This window comes from Hydractinia symbiolongicarpus, chromosome 11 (assembly GCF_029227915.1).
Source record: "Hydractinia symbiolongicarpus strain clone_291-10 chromosome 11, HSymV2.1, whole genome shotgun sequence".
Classification (NCBI taxonomy): domain Eukaryota; kingdom Metazoa; phylum Cnidaria; class Hydrozoa; order Anthoathecata; family Hydractiniidae; genus Hydractinia; species Hydractinia symbiolongicarpus.
In genome coordinates this window covers 8,110,797-8,128,337 of record NC_079885.1, presented here as the reverse complement: position 1 = coordinate 8,128,337, position 17,541 = coordinate 8,110,797, and the positions used below count along the sequence as shown (strand labels likewise).

At 34.0% G+C, this 17,541-nt stretch overlaps 1 protein-coding gene across 1 annotated transcript; it reads right to left on the bottom strand.

The window, feature by feature from the left end:
- Window positions 1–3,828: 3,828 nt before the first annotated feature.
- On the bottom strand, window positions 3,829–15,777 carry LOC130614026 (nose resistant to fluoxetine protein 6-like). Its single transcript, XM_057435414.1, has 15 exons — window positions 15,128–15,777; window positions 14,162–14,292; window positions 13,562–13,649; window positions 12,505–12,586; window positions 11,428–11,618; window positions 10,744–10,917; window positions 10,295–10,388; window positions 9,463–9,561; window positions 8,766–8,943; window positions 8,126–8,205; window positions 6,444–6,605; window positions 5,878–6,007; window positions 5,174–5,366; window positions 4,766–4,908; window positions 3,829–4,023 (listed from the first exon to the last, which is right to left on the bottom strand). Exons 1-15 carry the CDS (start codon window positions 15,696–15,698, stop codon window positions 3,913–3,915), a joined length of 2,427 nt encoding a protein of 808 aa, XP_057291397.1. The 5' UTR covers window positions 15,699–15,777; the 3' UTR covers window positions 3,829–3,912.
- Between the last annotated feature and the right edge of the window lie 1,764 nt (window positions 15,778–17,541).

Here is a 17,541-nt window from a genome sequence, read left to right as displayed (position 1 = left end):
TATAAAAAAGTTAAAGGTTTTTTTTCTTCGTTAACATGTTGATACCCATAGCAAATTGAGTCAACATGTTCATCAACAAATGTTGACGGGTAATGTTGCTCAAAAATTTGCCTCGATTTGCCCCGGCCTTGAGACAGCTATATATCTGTTAAATTCTGTTTTGGGTTTGTGAACCCTTCTTCATGTTTTAATGCAACTATGAACTTTAAACGCAGTTGCTATGGTAGCGGGTATTACCGAAAAATATATGGGAAAACGTCAAAGCCGTCCTTTTACTCGGGTAAAAAGACAGCTGGTAAGGCCATTGTGTCACCATTACCACAAAAGGGGCCGTTTAACTTGTTAAAATGTTAAGATTTCAGTTGAATTTGCCGACAATTGTTTCTATGCAAACAATAGACATGCTTACCTGCTTTTGCGCTCGCTTTCGATATATATCAAAAGGGGAAAAAGATGAGTTTAGTTTACTAAACTACCTTATCAACAGCACATTAAGAACATCCAATGTGAGTCTAGAATTTACTTAAAAACATTTTAAAAATTTGTCGGAAGAACACTATGTACAAAAAAGCACAGCCAGTGTAGTTAGCTAGCTAGCTAACAACTCAACAACGTTTCCGAATTTTACCTATTCTAGCCCTATTGCTATTTCGTTGTTACTATGAGACAAAACCACCAAAACAGCCACAAACAACCAAAAACAGTAAAAAACAGCCAAAAAAACAAGCACATACAGCCAAAAAACAACCACGGACAGTCAAAAAGCAAACACGAACAGCCAAAAACAAAAATATAAAAAAACAAAAATAAGTAAGAATTTTATCAACCTGACTTTTTCTTCTTCTTTAAACTATTTCTGAAAGTTCATGCATGTACGTTTCAAGTAACTTCTTACTCAATTATTCGCGCCAAAAACAATGGAGTGCCGATATGAAAATAATTATTTCTAAGCGAGTTTAGGCGCAAAAAGCATAAATATTCTATTCCTAAAAAGCTTGTATTTACTCTACTGTCCCTGCGCATTTCTAATAAACTCGCTATGTGACTTGGGTTAAAAGAAAAATCACGACTCTCCCATATGCCCGCATATGTAGGATTGCTGGATCTTTTCGAAGTTTACACCGTACCTCATTCAGTTTCGTCCCCAGGGCTTCTCTTTCGATTTCTGATATGTGGCCAGCGCTAAAGCATGCATATCCAAAAAGAAATTGTACCTCATTTTTCCATTATTTCTACCGCAGTCAGGAGTAGGATTCCGAATGCATCTACATACATACATAAATAAATTTTATGGCCTGGATTTTTGATAAATTTATTGATTGAATAGCAAAAACGTTATGTTTTAATTTACATCTGCAATAATTTATATCGCTTAACAAGGAAGTATGGGGGCCACTACGGTCACGTGAAAAAAATTCTTATGGGAAAAAAATTAAAAACAAACTTTTTTGGCTTATGTCCTTGTTTCCCAACTGGAACTCATTCTATACAAACAATTCAATTTGCTCCTTTCGCGTCTATCCCGAGAAATTCTCATTATGATGAATTTAAGTTTATCCCCAGTAAAAAAATCTCTGCGTCCATTGTTCTCAGTGCTTGTTGATTGATCTTTCTTGTGTGTTAGAAGGAAAAATCATCATCTTAACGTAGCAGACTTAAAAACGGAGGACAACTACAGGTTTTAGCAAGGGAGAGTTTAGCTAGGTAAATATCGGTAATGTTTGTCAGTGAAAACCTGAACAATTAAGACGAAGAACTAAACTAAAAACCGGGAAAACCTGACTAACATTTATTTGCGATTCGTTGTTGGAGACAAGACCTTTTTATATTTAGTACCGTTGAGTAGCCCAATTTACCCTATTTTTAAAACATGGGGAGCAATTTTCATGATAACCTAGTTCTCACGAACAGCCGAACAACTGTGTAGCTGTTTTTTACCAAGTTTTGCCCGGATATTTTGGCAGGGTTAAAATACAGATAAAAAAATGAAGCCTATTTCGATTCCTTTCTCACAAATCAGTACACTGTAAACTTTAAAAAGTGTAATTTTCACAGTTTACAGCGGACTTAGGACCTTAGTTCCAAACCCCTTTAAATCTGCGAATAGTTTCTAACGTCAACATAGCGAATTACTGGGCTTTTTTAGATCCTGGGGTGAATTGTTTAGTGAATTTCGGCATGTTAAAAGGTAAAACTGGCGAAAATAAAACGCTGTTAACTAGCCTGCATATTAACAAACAAAGCAACTTCGGCAGTGGAAACCTTTTGCTACATTTCCGACAAATTAGTGTTGTGGTAATATCTCATTGACGTTAGCAACCCATAATATTCTGTTCTGTCAATTTTTTTCCAGGAAAATATGTCCTGCGAAAAATATTGTTTTTAAACACCGTTTGTTTGTCTGTTTAGTGTGATTTTTAAAAACAGAATGTCCATAAGGTCATTCACAGTACACGATTTATTAATCATGTAGCCCAAATGCCATTGACTTTTGATTAGTTATTGAAGATATTATTTCGGTTTGTCTGTTTAGTATTCATATTACTGTGGAAAGTTTATCATTTCTTAAACATGATAGTTTAGTAGGCGACGTTTCGGGAGACCTTCTCCCATCATCGGGCAAAGTAAAATGATGTTGAGCATGTATTTATATAATTGCAAAGGATCAAAATTCATAAAAATTAACCAATCAGAAACGAGCTGATAAGTACAGTTAATTACGGTAATTAACGTTTTTGGTCCTAGATGTAGGTAACTACTTCTTCTGTAGGGCTGGTAACCAAATCTCAGGAAGTTGATACGAGATGCTGTTTATGTGTTTGTTACGTTCTACACTGTTGATGGTTTCTTTAATCTTCCTGGCTGCTGTTCTGGATTCTCTGTCAATGACTTTCTTCTCATCCTAATTAAACTGATGACTTCTGCTCCAGCTGTCGTCCGCAATTTCGTTTTTCTTCACATCTCCGTTTTTCACTGCGCGTATATGTTCTTGTACTCGTTGCTTAAACTTTCCTTTTGTTTCGCCTAAATACACTGCATCACAATCTTTGCACAGGATTTCGTAAACAACATTGCTTTGTTCTTCCAAATTTATTTTGTCTTTTGGTTTAGACAAAGTGCTTCTTAAGGTGTCTTTATAGTTAAGAATGCATTTGATCTTGTGTTGCCTGAAAACTCGACGAAGGATCTCGCTGGTACCTGGTACGAAGGGTAGAAATGCTGATGCGATAAATTCCTCTGATGTTTCCTTGTTGTCTCCGTTGCATCTTCTCTTCATTTTATTTTCTACTTGCGTGATGACTTTATGACTGTATCCATTTGCGATTATTGCATTTCTTACACGGCGAATTTCTTCTTTCCTCTCCTGTTTGTCACTGATCACGCTGTTGGAACGATTCAGTAAAGAAGATATGACACTTTCTTTGCAAGATTTCTGATGGTTTGATTCGAAGTTGAGGTACTGATCAGTGTGAGTTATTTTACGATACACTGAAACTGAAATGGACACATTCTTGCGTTTGACCAAAGTGTCCAGGAAAGCGATACTTCCATCGTGTTCAAGCTCAACAGTGAATTTGATTTGTCGATGTAGGCCGTTGATGTGTTCATGGAACTCTTCTAGATAAGATCTTTTGAATATGGCGAATACGTCATCAACAAATCTTTTCAAACCTTTGGACGTCTGTCTGATGTGACTAATGCTGTTTTCTCGTGTGCTTGCATGTATATTTCTGCGACTACTGGTGATGCAGGGCCTCCCATGGCAACTTGATTAGTTCTTATGAAGTCGCAGTATGAGTACGATTAGAGGGGTCAAAACTATCAGGATAAAGTTAAAAATAGTTATATTCACAAGAATTTAATAAAATTACAAAATTAATTTTAATGACATCCTGTGTAACTATTGACTTTCTAATTTTTGAATACGAGTTTCTCAAGATTCATTACTGGATACTCGACAGTGACTGCTAGAACAAATGCACTAGCATAAGACAGCACAACCATCGATATATAATGATATACCTAAAAGAAAGAAAAAAAAATTACTTTAAAAATAACACTTTTTATCAAATTACATGAATTTTTTTCGTGAATTTCAACCATATTTGCGAGAATTTGTCTGTGCGAAAATTATTCAACTTAAAGTACCAAAACTCTCAGAGGAACTAGTTTTAAATTTAGCCGTAGTTAATCTAGTGAATCAGCTAAGTACCTCGACTTGGCAAATTTAAAGAATTTTCTCCAATTGTTAACCACTGAGTTGGTTTGAATTAGAATGGTCGCCAAGGTGTAACAGACCTTTTTTGTCGAGTTAGTAAGTCACTCAACGGAAGTCTGTCTAACGTACTCTCTGGTGAGAAACTTTTGAGGCCATATGCATTCAAAAAAAAACTTGAAGTGAAAAACGAGCAAAGGCAAGTAAAAAAAGAGAAATCGTGTAAACCAAGTAAAAGTTTTCTTATGCACGCGGATTACAATTATGTGAAAAATATCAAATAACATTTTAGAGTAGAAATATGCCACAGAAAAAAAAATGGCTGTCACAAAAAACAATTTTTGGCGTAACTAAATATTCCCAAATTTGGGTCAAATTCATAAAGCTTGATCATTAAATGAAAAATTCTGACTCTGAAAGTATTATATCCTAAACCACTGAGAAACGAATAATTACGAAAAATTCAACCTCATTTCCAGGATCCCCTGCCTTTTTTAGATTAGGACAAAAAGAGACGCTGAGAACGAGGTTTTGAAAAAATCTATTTACCATAATGTTGTCTTGGTAATGATACGGATTTTCTTGACAGACGTAATAATACATGATAACGAGCGAATGAAGCAAATACGCGCCAAAAGTGAGTCTGCTCAATGGAATCCAAAAACGCCAAGATAAAAAATTGTCGATTAACCCTGAAAAATATGTTGCACAAACACTTAAGCAAGTCAGTACACAGTTTTGTTACATAAAAAGGACAATTTGCTCTTCTATACCTCCATGACACATCAAATATAAACGGACAGAGGAATTAAGAAAACATTTTTTTCAATTCAAAACAACTTCAAATTCTAATTCTACAGTCGCCTTGGCAAAAATCTTCGGTATAATAAATTATCCTGGGCCAATATTTCGATCATTGAACCATTCTGAAAATTTCATAAAAATAAAAATATTTACTTCCTTCGCCATTATGGCAAGCATATATCACCCAAGCAACACAAATAGCAAATGCGACGCGATGCAGAGAGCCATACATTATATTTTGAGCATTAGTCAAGAAGGTGCCATCTTTCTTAAACACACCATAAGTGCCATAGATCACACCGTACGCCACGAGGAACGCCACAAGCCAACAACCAAGGTAGATTAACTAAAAGAAACAAAGTAGAAGTGTCAGTGTATTTCTGTCACCACCGTCTTCGATCTGTGGTTACACATGCGAAAATTATTGTGGCTGTACGTCTGTACTGAGTTAGAATGAATTAAATTTGCAACTACGAGTAAAAGATTTTTGTATCAAATGTATTGTTCGCAGGTCTTTCGTGCGATATCATCAACTATCTCTTGGTGAGGTGTTTTACAGTTTCACCAATGGCATATACAACCCCATATGCCATTGGTGAAACTGTAAAACACAATGCCTCGTGTTCTTAGACATTAATTTTGACGTTTTAAACATTTTACATAAATCTTAATATTTAAAAAATATAATTAGATTAATAACAGTTACATGCTCATAATTTCGCATAATAAGCAAAAACGAGTAAGGGTTTTTCAAAAAAAATACAGGAGTGGAGTTTTGAACCACAGATAACAAAGCTTGGTTTAATTGAAGTTTTTTAAAAAGAGAGTCCACATTTTTTTAAATAATTGCAGTATACCTTTTTAAATTTAAATTTTATCAATATTTTTCTTGACAGCACATAACCCAAAAATAGACCAATCAAATAAGGGGCAATGCGAGTATATGGCTTGATGTATATCGTGTCTTGCGCCTCGCTAATTTTACCACTAAAACAGAATGTAAACAAATTAAAATATCTAAACAAAATATATTTTCTTTAAATTGGTATAGATTTGCACTTTTTTGTTTCTAAACATATAAACCTCGTCAGTTGAATAGACTAGCAGCACAAAAATAAGACGGTTAAATCTCGTAATACTGACTGGAAAATAATATCTTATTAGGAAAAATTTCACCCGATAAATTTTTCCCCTGAAGGAATAGATGTCAAGCTCATACCCCCTCCTTTCCCTCACTAACCCCAGTGATGTTGTAAATAATCGCACTTGTAATACAACGTGACGTAAATCCAGTTATCTTTAAAAGCGCTCCTTGCATGTCATCCTTTGCGTGGTCTTCGATTCAGTTTCGATCATTAATAATATGGGGACACGCAGGAGAATTGAGAAATTTTCAATAGAAAAGGAAAATATCGTCACTTACCCCCTAGGATTTCCCGGATAGGTTGCAGCTGAAATAAGAGCTGGATAATCATTTGCGCCATAGAGAGAGGCGTTGACAATAAAGCAAAGTAGACAACCAACAATAGTGACGATGTATGCTCCAAAGTATTGAAACTTGCTGTTTTCGTATTTACGATCAAAACTACAAACAAGTATAAAATTATGATTGTCATTGTGATTTTCTAGGGTTAATAAATTGGTTAATATTAAGGATATAGTAGGTTAAGCGCTCTACTATTTTGATGACTAAATGTTAAAATACCGTTACGAGGTACCCTGTGTCTCCAACATTGAGAAATGGTGGGAGGGGTTTTAAGTATACGTAATTTTATTCTTACTTTCCGTGATTTCGGAAAAATTAATTTGCGCCTTATGATGGATTATTCGCAAAAATTAATTTTTGGGAATCATACGCAATGGAACATGTCGCGAGAAAATAAAATCTGTTAAATTATACCTATCTCGCGAATTTCTTTCGTAAAATTTCGCGAAACATATAATTAAAAGTAATCTCCCAAATAATTAATCTCGTGAAAGTATTCATTTTTTAAATCCTTTATATAGAACAATATAGTACTCACAAATGAAACAATATAGTACTCACAAATGAAACAATATAGTACTCACAAATGAAACAATATAGTACTCACAAATGAAACAATATAGTACTCACAAATGGAACAATATAGTACTCACAAATGAAACAATATAGTACTCACAAATGAAACAATATAGTACTCACAAATGAAACAATATAGTACTCACAAATGGAACAATATAGTACTCACAAATGAAACAATATAGTACTCACAAATGAAACAATATAGTACTCACAAATGAAACAATATAGTACTCACAAATGAAACAATATAGTACTCACAAATGAAACAATATAGTACTCACAAATGAAACAATATAGTACTCACAAATGAAACAATATAGTACTCACAAATGAAACAATATAGTACTCACAAATGAAACAATATAGTACTCACAAATGGAACAATATAGTACTCACAAATGAAACAATATAGTACTCACAAATGGAACAATATAGTACTCACAAATGAAACAATATAGTACTCACAAATGGAACAATATAGTACTCACAAATAAAACAATATAGTACTCACAAATAAAACAATACAGTACTCACAAATAAAACAATATAGTACTCACAAATGAAACAATATAGTACTCACAAATGGAACAATATAGTACTCACAAATAAAACAATATAGTACTCACAAATGGAACAATATAGTACTCACAAATGAAACAATATAGTACTCACAAATGAAACAATATAGTACTCACAAATGAAACAATATAGTACTCACAAATGAGACAATATAGTACTCACAAATGGAACAATATAGTACTCACAAATGGAACAATATAGTACTCACAAATGGAACAATATAGTACTCACAAATGAAACAATATAGTACTCACAAATGAAACAATATAGTACTCACAAATGAAACAATATAGTACTCACAAATGAAACAATATAGTACTCACAAATAAAACAATATAGTACTCACAAATGAAACAATATAGTACTCACAAATGGAACAATATAGTACTCACAAATAAAACAATATAGTACTCACAAATGAAACAATATAGTACTCACAAATGAAACAATATAGTACTCACAAATGGATTAGGAGGAGAATGAAAGGAGCGGCTACATAAAACTGCATGTCATTCGCTAAGTACCAACTCCAACCAAGACACTAAAAAACATATACGTCTGTATCTATACAAAAAGTGATTTGAAAAAACGCTTTGTGGTAAGCAGCTAGCATTAAACCTCATAAGTAATACACACAAAAAAATATTTTGTAATTTTCTTACGAATATCATCTAGCTCGAAAAAATCATTGCCATGCACAACCATTGTTTTTGTAATAAAGCTTAATACGGATTAGAAAAACTAACAGATTATGAATATGTGACTGTAAAGACTGTAAAAATAGGAGAAAATGTTAAAGAGAGAGGGGGATGTTGGAAGCACCCTAGCCCGAAGATGGTTAAACATGTAAGATGTGAGAAGGCTGACTCGTTCCCTGGGCTTCTCTTGTTGTTATCTGATATGTGGTTGGCGGAATAGAGCTTTTTTCTCAGAAAAAAATCTCAAGGTAGAGGTTGGTAAGAAAGAACTGCAGACCTTACCAAAAAGATATAAATAACTCAAATAAGATCATATCTTGTCTGAAAAGGAACATTTAGTATTTTCACAACATTTTAAAAGATTGAAAAGAACATCAAAGTAAAATATTAAACTCACTCATACCTCTTCCGACATTTTCTTTGGGTAAAAATTATTTATATACAACAGATTCGTCCACCAGTACTTTCTACAAGGCTCTTTAAACTCCTTTAGTCGTACAAATCCAGAAAGTGGTCCTGTTACCATTATTGGAAAGATGTTGTTCCAAAGCAAAATAACAAACATATAAGGTGGAGTCAACCTAAAAATAAATTAATAATCAGATAAATAAATAAATGAATGAATGAATGGTCGCATGGACGGATGGATGTATCAATGGATGGAGGCATGGTGGGAGAGGGATAGAGGGAGGGAGGAGTAGCGGGAGTGAGGAGTAGTGGGAGGGAGTGAGGAGTAGTGGGAGGGAGGGAGGGAAGGTGGAAGGGAAGGAGGAGTAGAGGGAGGAAGGGAGGAGTAGAGGGAGGGAGAAGTAGAGGGATGGAGGAGTAGTGGGAGGAAGGAGTAGGGGGAGGAAGGAGTAGGGGAGGGAGGGGTAGAGGGAGGGAGGAGTAGAGGGAGGGAGGAGTAGAGGGAGGCTGGGAGGGACGGAGGAAGGAACGGCATTGCGTTTGTTAAAAGATTCTACCAAAAAAGGGATCTCTGTCTCTAATTTATTTAGACAGAGAAAATGTTAGATGTGGATCTGTTACTCTAAGGCTTGCTACATAACAAACGGCTTCCATTGTCATGCATCAAGCGGAAATTTTAAAATTAGCCATACCGAATAAATCTGTGAAGATAAAACATAGGTAAGTTTATTTTCATCCATCCTTTAGCTTTGTCCATTCGTCTCAACGCAAGATATCCAACCAACAATCCACTAAAATCCGGTCAAAAAACATCTTATTATATGTAAATTTTCAAGAATTAATCGAAATTACAGAAGCCATCATAAGAAATATTGCTAACACCTTTGTTGCCAAAAATTTCATTTTCTGTCAACAACATACGATATTAAAATTATATACTGCTAGCAGTTGAATTATATAGTTATATAGTTATATACGGTTGTATATAGTTATATACAGTTATATACAGTTATATATAGTTGTATGCAGTTATATATAGCTTTTTTTTTACCCTCTATTTTATATCATAGTTTCTGTTACATATCAATGAGGAACCTGCCGAATAAAAACTTGCGAGGGAGGAGCGAACGAGAATTAAAAGTGTAGTTGAGAGATAATTTACGCGGGAAGCAATTTTCGCGAATTTTTTTCAAATTTTGTGTAAAGATTTCCAGGAAAACACCATTTCACTGAATTTTTGGATCTCCTGTTTATCCCCCCCTTACCTCCGTTTCGCACGATGGTATATTTGTGTCATCTCGACTTATGGTAAAATTTAATTTGTTTTTAAGTTATAGCTCGAGTTATAAGTTTTAACTGCAGTTACGTTATAACTCGAGTTACATAGTAAGTCAAGGTGGCACAAATATGCCACCGCAGTTTCTGAACCAAACAATACACTTTTGCCTAAAAAACTATAGAGCTACGCCCTCTATTTGAACCACCACGATGACTTCTAGTAGTAATTCAATAACAAATGATTACCTCAACAAGAAAAACGTATCCACTGAAACGTATGCATTCCCAATGGGTAAAAAGCTGTATCTGTTGAAGATTAACGCAGTGGATCCCATGTTGTCTAAGAAGGAAATCATAAGTTCGTTTTAAGAAACACATGTGTGCCCAAACTCGTTCCCAGGGTCTTGTGGCCCCTGAGCCGTTATTACCGAGTAGGCAAAATAGCCTGGAAACGAGGTTGATGTGCCATTAGTGCCACCTTTTTACGTTCTGAAGATTTTATATGCATGTCAGAAGTTTTGTTTTTGGAAATGTTTACCAAGCTAATTTTAAACACAGTATTTATTTCCTGTTGCGCCCCTTTACTTAAAAATCGTCCACTGGGGTTATTTCTTTTTGACACACGATTTGGCGAATAAGCGCAAGAAGCTTTAACATTTGGCAATAAGGGCGGGAAGAACTGTGAAGGTACTTACCAAATACGTTCAATGATCCGTAGTAATATGTATGTCCTAGTATGATCCACATCATGCTAATGGCGCGAATTCCGTTTATAGAAGAAATGGCGCCATTTGGAACGTCTGTAGACAGGACAGTTCTTGTGTTCTTGATCAAGTCGAAACAGGACAGAAAACCAGTTAAGAAATTTGCTAAAATGTAATTTTTTTACACAAAAATTCTCTAGTTAAATCATTCAATTTTTGTTATTAGTTCAAAATGGGTCTGTCCCAAGTGGTGAAATTTTGAGGTGACGTAAACAAGGTTTAGGTGGAAAAATACACCTTTGATGAATTACGTGCTTTTTTAGGTTTTTGAATTTTGTTGTTTCGACTGACTTTTAGACTTGTACTAATATGCCTTGTTATCGAGCAGAAATCGATTTGTACAAATTAACATATCAATGAAAACTAACTGGAGAAAAGCGTGTCAAAAGTCGACGAAATAGATCAGGCATTTTTCAAATTTTAGTTTGGTTTAAAGAACGTCAGAAAACCTTATAGTCAGGTGGCTGTTGACAAATACACAGCAGACGTCGTTTGTCCAAGGTGAAGAAAGTTTATTGACGAATAATTAGGCTTGACGAAAATTTAACCGACAAAACCGATGAAAGCAACCAATTTTAACGGCTTTGTCTGGAAACAACGTGAAAGTAACAATACCTGACTGCGTTTTAGTTACAGCTTTTTCGTCCTCCTCTTCAGCATTTTCTGTGATTGTTTCGCCATTTGATTCAAATTTTGTTAAGGCGACACCTTCTTTGTCTCTTCGTGTAGATTGTCGAAGAGGAAAACAAATCAGTGCAAATACGGTACCAACTGCACACAGTATCAACAAAATGGAGCACAAAACGCTAAACAAATTTAATGAGCAAGAAATAACGATAAAAAGAAAATTAAAATTAATGCGAAGTTCAATTTCTTTAGAAGGAAAGAAAAACTTTTGCAAAAAACCGCGTTTAAGCAGGATGGATTTAAAAAATTTTAGTTGTGAGGTGTGAGGTGTGCACCTTTCATGAAATGAAAATATTTTATAACACTACAAGCTTTTGGTAAGTTGACACACAAACTCGCGTATATGGAACTGAAAACTTCATCCGGGGGTTCTCTCGATATCAACTCCTTATTTTCCTGACATTCCTAACATTTTTTGACTAAAATTCCTGTTATTTCTTTGTTTTTTAACTCTTCTGGATTGATTCCATTATTAGTTTGCCTGAAAATCTGCAAATATAACGCAAGCATGTTGATAAAACAGAATATGAAAATGAATATAAAAAACAGATATAAAATTTTTTCTTTGCTAAGTTTTTTGAAAAAAATGATAAACCATTTTAATTCAATATTCTGGATGTTTTTCTGGTATGGAAAATAAATTGCTGATAGTCCTTACTTAGTGACAATGATTTGAAAATTGCTGACAATCCCTGACAGGGTGGATACGCTGTTAACGCACCCTCGTCCCTAGGGTTTTTTGCCTTTTTGATATGAGAGAAGACTCTCATATCAAGAAGGCAAAAAACTTTGTGGACGAGGGTGCTATTAACGCAATTGATCGTAATAAGAATGATCAGCGATGCAGCGTTATATTTTTCTATGACCAGGATTTGCATCAGCGTTGGAAAGCAAGATTTGCAAACGCAAACATTGTTTGTATTATCTGTTGCTTATCGATTAATATACACATTCTTCCTACCTATCTACGTTCTATAAAAGTCTTAAGAAAAGAATGTGTCTTACATTGTACAGTAGTAGCCAGTACTATACTCTAGTGGCTTTTCACACATCAATGGAAATGTGAATTGCAACATCCCTGATAATGCTAAATCAAACAAAAATAAAAAATATAAAAACAATTCTTGGACTAACCTCGTCCCCAGAGCATCTTGTATCTTTTCTCACATCGGACAGCAATTCGTCTCGCCGTTCCGGTTATAGAAAAGAGACAACAGGCGCTGGGAACAAGATTGGCCTTGAACTTTATAACATTTTCACGAGAGAGAGGCGGGGGGAGGGAGGCCGTGTAGGGGTGCTGATTTAAGTAAAATCGATGAATTCTTACAAAATATAGATATAAGACAAAATGTAAGAAACAGCTTGAAAACACACCTTTGAGTATGACCTTCATACAAATGAAATGGGGAGAGAATCAATGCAACGATGTAGTATGAAAAAATAAAGTCGAAAGCACAAGATAAAAAATTGTTGTTGTCAATAAATAAATTTAATTCTTGGCTTAGTTTTAAACTAAAATAATGATGGGTGTAAAAAAGATGAAATATTTAAAAATAAACGATAGAAATGAAGCTTTTTTTTGTCACAGTCATGTTCAGCAGGACTTTTTATCTAACTTTCCTAAATTTTGTAAAAAACGGAATCGAGCTTCAGTCAATCTATCTAAATCAAAAGAACGAACTAGGGCACGTTGCAAGGTATCGGTATAGTGATAGCTGATCCTTGCATAGGGACTACTGTGGTTGATTCATTCAGAATACAGAATTAACTGTTAAGATCATCTGAAATGATATATTTATGTATTATAAAACCTTATTATTTGTTATGGTAATAGAAGAAAAGGAATAATGTATTTTTTTTCATTTATCAGCATGATTTTGGCATCCCTCCCCTCAATTTTTCTCTGGGCCCATTTTTCTCTGGGCCCAATTTTCATCTCTCCTTCTTTATTGTCTGCATAACCATAACCAATCCTCTGCAAAAAAATATTAGTCTGTAGTAAAATCAGATTTCTGATGTCTCATTTGCTTTTGTAATAAATTCACATGTTGAATATACGCACGCTTATCGAGACTTTTCATGATTTTAAACGAATCCTCAAAAGTGCATTTATTCGGTATGCAGCTGCCATACATTCCTTGCAGTAAGTCCTAAACAAATATATCACAAATAATATAAATAACTGTACATTTAAGTTGTATCATAAAGTATAATGTTCACGAAAGACATGTTTTCAGCGAGAGGTCTAGATAAATACAACGTCAGTGGGATAGAAAAATACGACATCAGTGCGCCGGAAAAATTCGACGTAAGCAGGCTAGATAAATACGACGTCAGTGGGCCAGATAAATACGACGGCAGTGGGCCAGAGAAATACAACGTCAGTGGGCCAGATAAATACAACGTCAGTGGGCTAGAAAAATACGACATCAGTGCGCCGGAAAAATTCGACGTAAGCAGGCTAGATAAATAAGACGTCAGTGGGCCAGAAAAAACGACGTCAGTGGGCCAGATAAATACGACGTCAGTAGGCCAGATAAATACAACGTCAGTGGGCTAGATACTAAATAGGCGTTATTACACCAAAAGCTAATTCTTAGCAATGTAATTCTAGTTTTAAGAAAAAAAAAACATAAAATAAAATAAACTTGCTACAACATACCAAGTTAAACAGCTTTATCCCGGTGAGACAGTACTTTGCATTAGGGATCGATTTGCACTCATCAAACGCACCTAACCATTTTAAGTTACCAAGCAAGATACGCGGTGGAAGTTTGGCCCATGAATCTATGTCTAAAGTATACGTAAAATAACGAACGGCGTATTTACGGCCAGAAACTTTTTCAAATTTTGCAAATCTATGGAGTAATCTGCAAATACACGGCGGCGAAAATTTCTTTAATAAGCTTTATTATAGTTTTTGAATAGTACGCAAACTAAGTGTCTTGAAGTTATTTTGAAATTTGGCGAAATTTAAGTATTTCTTTTTACTGCAAATTTATTACCCCACAAAATATAATGACATTAAAAACTCTTTTTTATAAAAAACGTTTTTCAACATCATTTTCTTAATTTTTGGGAAATGTGTTACTCTGAGATATCAAATCTTGTGACAAACATGGTTTCCATGTGTAATTCTCCACAGTCATTTTTTTTGTAGTTATAAAGAAACTCAACTGCATTCTATATCAATGTAAGAGCCGTCTTTAAAATCGATGCATTATGTGAACACCCCAACAATACAATCAGTAGACCCGTCCCGTTAAGCATTGCTTTTAGGCAATAAGCGTGTGTAAACAAAAGTCGAGCAAACACCAGCCATCGTGGAAGAAAAAAATGGTAAATACATTAAAATCTATAGTTTAAACATCACTACAAATGAGGTCGGATTCTCTAAAATGTGTTAAACAAACAACCGCACAACAATTAAACAACAGTTATACTCGTGGTTACAACACATGTTGTATAACAAAGCAACACAAGAGATGTTACACAAGAAATGTTTCAGAACAGCAGACTTTAAATAAAACCGACTTTAGAAGGTAAATAAAACATACTTATTATGAGTTGGAAAAATGTAAGACTAAAAAAAAGGTACTAACAGGTATCTAGAATATAGTTGACTTACATTTCCCGAGAGGTGAAATTAAAGCTAGTGGTAACGCAGCTTCCATAGATACGTTCCTAAATGGTGCCATCAATTGATTGTACTGTTCCTCACAACCTTTACTTACGTTTGGAAACACACCCAATGCATAGCGTTCCAACATTGTTTTCAAAATATTAGTGATATCAAAAGTCTGAATGATTTTAGAAAAATCAAAATTTTCCGAAACAAGTTTCACCACATTCGTTGTATTACCAGTAAGCACACCATTGATAATTTTTTCAACATCGATACCGCTCATCAACGCGGTCATGTTGATGTTAGAGATTAAAGTTTCCACCATGTTTGGATCGATTCCCATTTGTTTAATCATATCTTTTGCTTTTTTGGTCTCAAGAAGCTTTTTGAAATCAATACTTTTTATTGCGTTCTCATAATCTTTGATAGAGGTACCATTACCAAGATTTTTAAACATATCTTCCAAACCCAACATTTTAAAAATGCCATTGAAAGATTGATCTGTTTGAGCATTTACTGAAGAACTCCAGTATGTCGAAATCAAAAAAAGGCAAAACAAAATTTTACGCAGCATTATTTTATGACCTGTTGATTATAAAAATACGTCAAAATAACAAACTTTAGCAACGACAACAACCACAACAACAATAACAACAACAACATCAATAACAACAAACAACAATAACAACAAACAACAAGTGTAGGCCACAATATCAGTCAGTTCAATAATTTGTGTGCAGAAACAACCATATATGTAACACCATTTAATAAGCCGCCTTCTTAAATGTCCGAATCATAACACAGAAATCTTCTTTAATCTTCCCATAACGACATGCAAAACTATTTGTTTTTAATTGTCCACAATAAAGCAAATAGAGTGAGGAATTATTGCATACAGTTTTCAACCATAGAAGCTTATAGCAACAATAAAAAACACCGATTACAGTGAGACAAAAAAAAATAAATGATATGGCGAATTTAATCCTTTACTATTTTTTTAATCTTTTTAAAGTTATTTTTATTATTTGTTCTGTATCTAAACATTTGAACAACTTTTGAGATTTAAAAAAACAGCTTTCAGGTCATCCATTAATGTGTTTTTTGTTAGCAGAAAATTATATAAAAGAAATCAATGAAAAAAAACACGTGGCTAAAATCGTTATGTCGTTAATTACAATGTCAGTTAACAAAGGTATAGTTTCGGCCTAAGAATAAGAAGAAAAGTATAAGAATACAAAGACTAGTCAAAACTTGTCGAATGCTACCTAAACGCCCATCAAACCTTATAAGAAACGCCGCCCCTTTCAAAAACCTCCCTTCAAAACAAACCTTTTAATAATAACAAATTTTTTTAATAACTAACTAACGCCCCTTTGAATAAACGCCTTCCTTTAATAAACGCTACGTTGAATTAAAAAATAAACGCTCCCTCAAATGCATGTAAAATGATTAAATAATTTACAAGATTGAATACATTGTTTTTTAAAATTCGGATTCTACATTTTAAAAAACAAAACAGCAATTGCGATACAAGGTATCCACTTTGGTTTGCAAAACTGTTAAAATCTTAATATAACTATAAATTTATTTACGAATTCAAAATTCCTCTCTACAATCCCAGCTATAATCTCCTTACTAAGACAGGATGATGCACAAATAACCCAAAAAAACCCTGTGATGGAGGTCAAGGAGTGTCTGTTAGAGCTTGTATGGACAATTGTGTCAGAAAAAAACCCTATATAAACTACAGAAATTTAGGTGTTTGAATATCAGAGCGCAAAAACAAACAAACAAACAAAACGTGGTTAAAAAAATATAAATTTCCTCAATAAAACTAAGTCTTGTTCTTTTAACTACTTTGTTGCAAAATAGCCTCTCTAAAACAGCATATAGCCTCTATAATTAACTTTTTTGTGAAGGTTAATAAAATCATTTTTGATTGGTAGAAGTAATATGTTGTTTTAGTCGTTTCATTATTAGCTTTCTAAATATTTGATGGAAACACTCTCCACCCTTGAGGTTATTATAAAAAACAAAAGACCAGTAAAAGTGAAAAATTCATATTGGTTTTCTACCCACCATCCCACCCCTCCCTGTTAGTTACAACGGCATTAGTAATGTAAAGTAAATAACTATGGTAAGTGAAAACATGGAAATGCGTCCATTTTTAATGTTAAGTACTTGTTCAAACTTACCCACTAAAAGTAGTTGTTATCATAAAACGAATATATTTTTACTTCTACCCTTCATAATCTTTATTTATTAAACTCGAATTTTGAGATATAACACATGTAACTTTATTTTGACCTCTTCCTTTATAAATTAAAATTTATTTTAATTGAGGCAACTTTTCGAACTGTCTCACCTTTAACATTTCCAATTTAACATTTTAGGAGCAAGACGATAGGGAAAATAAA

Coding starts and splice junctions, on each gene's coding strand:
- LOC130614026 (XM_057435414.1), bottom strand. CDS start 15,698: ATGCTGCGTAAAATTTTGTTTTGCCTTTTTTTGATTTCGACATACTGG. Junction 13,650..14,161: donor GGATAAAGCTGTTTAACTTG/GTATGTTGTAGC, acceptor ATATTTGTTTAG/GACTTACTGCAAGGAATGTA. Junction 4,909..5,173: donor TTGCCATAATGGCGAAGGAA/GTAAATATTTTT, acceptor CATATTTTTCAG/GGTTAATCGACAATTTTTTA.